The 4,940-nt window shown below is 46.4% G+C and overlaps 1 protein-coding gene across 1 annotated transcript; it reads left to right on the forward strand.

The window, feature by feature from the left end:
• Positions 1 to 452: 452 nt before the first annotated feature.
• On the forward strand, positions 453 to 4,260 carry LOC148026498 (berberine bridge enzyme-like D-2). Its single transcript, XM_087690935.1, has 2 exons — positions 453 to 1,551; positions 3,311 to 4,260. Exons 1-2 carry the CDS (start codon positions 564 to 566, stop codon positions 3,928 to 3,930), a joined length of 1,608 nt encoding a protein of 535 aa, XP_087547061.1. The 5' UTR covers positions 453 to 563; the 3' UTR covers positions 3,931 to 4,260.
• The last annotated feature ends 680 nt before the right edge of the window (positions 4,261 to 4,940 follow it).

A 4,940-nucleotide genomic window follows, 5' to 3' on the forward strand; every position in this document is an offset into this window, starting at 1 on the left:
AAGTGAGAACTCGTCAAGACATTGAATCGTATAAAAGAAAAGAGATGGTAGGACAATACTATTCTATGGCGATGGCGAAATATCTCATGAAAAAGGATGACCGAGCCGTTGAAACGTAAGAAGCTTCTAATAATGCATGCATTGACGGGCAGGAATGGCTTAATCATCATGCAATTGGCCGGCACTTTTCTCCTTTCCATCCATCTCCTTAAATCAGGCCTAAAATTTGAAGGTTGCAACACCCTTCAAAGGGGGTTTTGCCCTTCTAGAGAATGGCGATACATATATTACCCTTCAAAAGAAAGGTAAGAGTTTTAGAAAAATAGTTATATGCCCTTCCAAACTCTTTAGAAAGAAAAGGAGAGGTCCTCTAAGACCTTCAAAATGAAAAGTTGGGTAGCCCTTCAAATTTGAGGGCTGCCTTAAATACTAAATATTTGGCTTCTTTTTCTATTATTAAAGACTAAAGAGTTGGCTTCTTATTAGGACAGCTAGAGTCTAGACTACACGACTCTCTCTCATCGCGTCTAGCACACGGTCCAATCACCAAGAAATAGATAGATATGGAGAAGAGAAGTTGGCTTGTTTCATCTGCTCTTCTTCTCCTAGCGGCGGCAATTGCATCATGTTGGGACTTGCAGACAGTCGAAGGTGCGCAGAGTACGGCAAGCGACTCTCTGTGGAGCTGCCTGTCAAGGAGAGGAGTCACCAACGTCACCTCCGCGAGCTCGAATGCGGGGGCGTACTCGGCACTGCTAGCATCCTCCCTGCAGAACCTGCGCTTCACGGAGGCAGGGATCAGGAGACCGGAGGCACTGGTTTTCCCATACAGGGACCAGCAGGTGCAGGCAGCGCTGCAGTGCACGCTGAAGGCGGGCTACGAGGTGAGGGTGAGGAGCGGGGGCCACAGCTACGAGGGCCTCTCGTCGAGGGGCGATGGGGACCGCCCCTTCGTGCTGATCGACCTGGCGAACATGAATGACGTGGCGGTGGACGACGGGTTCGAGACGGCGTGGGCCGGGGCCGGCGCCACCCTCGGGGAGATATACTACCACGTGGCACGCGCCAGCGGCGGAACCCGCGGCTTCCCGGCAGGGGTGTGCCCCACCGTGGGCAGCGGCGGCCACATCAGTGGGGGTGGCTACGGCTTCCTCTCGCGGAAGTACGGCACCGCCGCCGACAACGTCCTGGACGCCCGCCTGGTGGACGCACGTGGGCGGCTCTTAGACCGGGCCACCATGGGCGAGGACGTCTTCTGGGCCCTCCGCGGCGGCGGCGGCGGCTCCTGGGGCATCGTGGTAGCCTGGCGCCTCCGCCTTGTGCCCGTGCCTCCACGTGTCACCACCTACCGGGTCTGGAAGACCGGCAAGGCCGCTATCAGCGATCTAGTGTACCGCTGGCAGTCCGTTGCCCCTGCCGCCCCCGAGGAGCTCTTCCATTCCGTCTACGTGGCCGGCGTGCCCCCCACCAACACCAGTTCCTCCGCCGACATTGGCGCCTCCTTCTACGGGCAGTACCTCGGCACCCTCTCAGAAACAGTCGAGCTCATGGGTAAGTCGTGTCCTCCCCGCTCTCGTCTCTTCTCCTCTCCTTCATCTTATCTATCGAAGGGACTCGTGAATTAACATTTCCCTTGATAATTAATACTAGCGTTATGTGCAGGTGCAGAATACTATGCCATTTTGCGCAGCTTTGCTCTCTTAAAATGGCGAGTGAAGTTGTCGTGCTATCAAACGGCAACTTTGCTCAACAATCTATTTTTCATTTTTTTCTCGCCTCTTTTTTCTCTCTGTTTTTAATTTTTTAATTTACTCTCTCTCCCCCCTAAATTCCCTGTCTAATTCTCTCTCTCTCTCTTTCTCCCTGCCCCCTTTTCTTCTCCTCCCTTTTTTTTCTATCTTTCTCTCTTTTAAATTTTATCTTTTTCCTTTCTCTTTCTTTCTTTTCCCCGTTTTCTCAAAAAATATTTAAACTAAAAAAAACTTCTCTTTTTTCCCATTTGTTGTCCTCTTTCTTATTCTTCTTCTTCTCTCTCTCTTTTTCTCTCTCCTCTCTTTTCTTTTTCTTATTTTTTTATTTAATTAAAAAGGGGAGGAAGATATATTATAAGTGTGAGAGGGGGGGTTTTTAATTAAAAAAAGGGAAGTTGTTGGGGGGGGGAGGGAATGTTTAATGAAAAAAGGAAGGGGAAAGAGAAAAATAGAGATTACAAGAGAGAAAGAGGGGACGGGAGGAGGGGGTTTTGATTGGGAAAAGGAGGTTTGGAAAGCCATCTAGAGGTTCAGGGCTTACTAAACCTATAGCGAAAATAATATAGTAGTAAGATACGCTAGTAGGGAACTATCACCAATACACTAAGGTCATAGCATCGACTGATGAACTTATCCTTCTCACAACTCAGCAGCCAAGGAAATTGTAATATGCGTTAGAATCATTCTTGTTAAAACAATGTCTCACCGTGGGTTATTCTCCATCATTTGTTACAAAGGTGCCTCAGTATAAGAGGATGGAACCTGTGACCTTTGGTTCTTCGCACACTCTTGGAGCTCCTAAAGGTGCTCCTTAACCTAGCTCACTCTTGGCTCCTCTCATCATTTTCTTACATTCAGGAAGGGTGTCACCAAGAAACTACTATCAAGATTAGAACTCTGGAGATTAAAAGGTCGTACGAAATAGAAAGGCTATTGTAATAGACCAAAAGCACACACGGCATTGAAAGGCTTGAGAATAAAGCACACATGGCATTGAAAGGCTCGAGAAACGTCTTGATAATCTCAACAAGAATGCATACTATACTAGGCTCTTAATCCACTATGGTTGCTTAGTTGGGGCTTGTCCAATCCCATGGTTGTCTGACCTTAGATTTTCCTCTCAAATGTTATGCCTTCATGTCCTTTTTTTAGCACAAATGAAAAAGCAATAGGATCATGCACATATGTTCTTTATAGGATGCCAAACAAATATTTAAAAAATGCCAGAGAAATAAACTATAGTCCCCATATAAATGGAGATCAAATCATTACCATAATGCGCAGTCAATGAGATTTTCTCCTCTTAAGACCTTTTCTTCAATGAGATTGGAAGCCATATCATGAACACCTAAGACCTTGAAGAGGTCAAGTGCAACCTACCCCTCAAGAGTTGACCGAATTCTACTAACAACACATGAGGTTATTGTTTTATGTTCTTTCGATCGTTAGGAAGACACAAACACGAGTCTATTGAGGAGTACGAACGTTGGGAAGACGTAAGCATGAACAACTTGCAATTGGGCAGCTATCTCAAAGACCTCGTGTGTGAACCAATGCAGGTCGCACCTACCCGGAGCTTGGCCTAGAGGCCAAGGATTACATCGAAGGCGCATGGATCGACAGCGCGGTTAACATCGCGTATATCGGCTCAGTCGACGACCTACTCAGCAAGGTCAACAAAGAGAAAGGCTACTTCAAAGCGAAGTCGGACTACGTGAGAAAAGGCAGGCCGCTACCCAAAGAAGCCATCCTGGGAGCCTTCGACAGGTTGCAAGCCAATCCAGGCAAAGGCTACATGATTTTCGAGCCATATGGGGGGATAATGGATCGGATAGCGGAGGACGCCATCGCCTTCCCTCACCGCAAGGGCACACTCTACAATATACAGTACCAAGCAGTGTGGAGCGAGGGAGGAAGCCCGTCCGTGGATGCCCCGTTGATTGCCTGGCTGCGCGGCCTGTATGCGTACATGCAGCCCTTCGTCTCCGCCTCCCCTCGGGCCGCCTACATCAACTACATCGACCTCGACCTCGGCGTCGCCCCTGCCTTCTCCCAGGCCCAGGCCTCCTGGGGCCCCCTCTACTTCCTCCACAACTTCCATCGCCTCTCGCAGATCAAGGCCCAAATCGACCCCCACAACATCTTTACCCATCCTCAGAGCGTTCCCCCGCTCTCATGACCACGCATGTTGTGCCACTACCTTGCACATTCCACTTGCCTTTGCATGCCAGACATATTGCGCAAAGCCTAGATTTTACTGCACTTGGAAGATATTCTATGGGATATTAATGCCGAGTAAAGCATGAAACAATAAAATATCTAAGATCTTGAAGAAACTCAATCTTTTCTTAGATTTTAATAGGTTTCTTTCTTTGTCTACGGAAGAAGGGAACGAATCTCTAGCCCATTAAGCATGAAGAGCACACCTTTGTAGAGAATTTTGTGATTGGTACTAAGGTTTTTGTAATGGTTAGTTACTAGATCTTAATGGCAAGATTTTATAACATATTCAAGCCATAACAAAAGTTGTTGGTTTTAACAAGGTGAAAACTTAATAAAGGCTAAATTTATGGTAGAATATATGGAACCCAAGGGCGTTGCACATTAGTGGATAAATAAAATTGCATGTCATTGATCATGAGACAAGGTTGGTCAAAACAATGACAAGCAATAACAATCATTTATCATCCTTGCCGAGGAATAGCTAGATTTTACTTGCAAGACTTCACATGATGTAGCTAGAGGTAGAATGGAAATATAAAAGATGAAAGGTTCATGAAGGCTTGCTTGCTAGTGTTTTCCTAGTGCAAAATGAACTATAGATACAATATCTACATCAAATTTGGGTTATGTATGCAAATGGGTTTGGAAGAGTGATGAAGATTGTGTAACAAAAAATGAGAAACTTTTTGATAGGTGACAACGGTACTCTATTAGAGGAGCAAAAGTCTTGTCTAGGCATCAATCCACATTCAACCAAAGAGTCATCTGTTTTGATGACTATAGGAAATTTCAATTTTTGGCCATGTAGGTGGCTTTAGAAGCATCTTGCACATTTTAAAAGAGACTTGTTGTTAAAGGAGAGCTCAGGGGTCTTGTTCATTGGGGTTGGGTAGAGAAGCACAAAGAGGTTCATGGCCATCCATGGAAACATTATTTTCATTGGAGACAACACAAACCCCCTTAGGC

This window comes from Lygodium microphyllum, chromosome 13 (assembly GCF_053477565.2).
Source record: "Lygodium microphyllum isolate KBCC chromosome 13, Lygodium_microphyllum_v1.1.10, whole genome shotgun sequence".
NCBI classification, from domain to species: Eukaryota; Viridiplantae; Streptophyta; class Polypodiopsida; order Schizaeales; family Lygodiaceae; genus Lygodium; species Lygodium microphyllum.

Coding starts and splice junctions, on each gene's coding strand:
- LOC148026498 (XM_087690935.1), top strand. CDS start 564: ATGGAGAAGAGAAGTTGGCTTGTTTCATCTGCTCTTCTTCTCCTAGCG. Junction 1,552..3,310: donor AGAAACAGTCGAGCTCATGG/GTAAGTCGTGTC, acceptor GAACCAATGCAG/GTCGCACCTACCCGGAGCTT.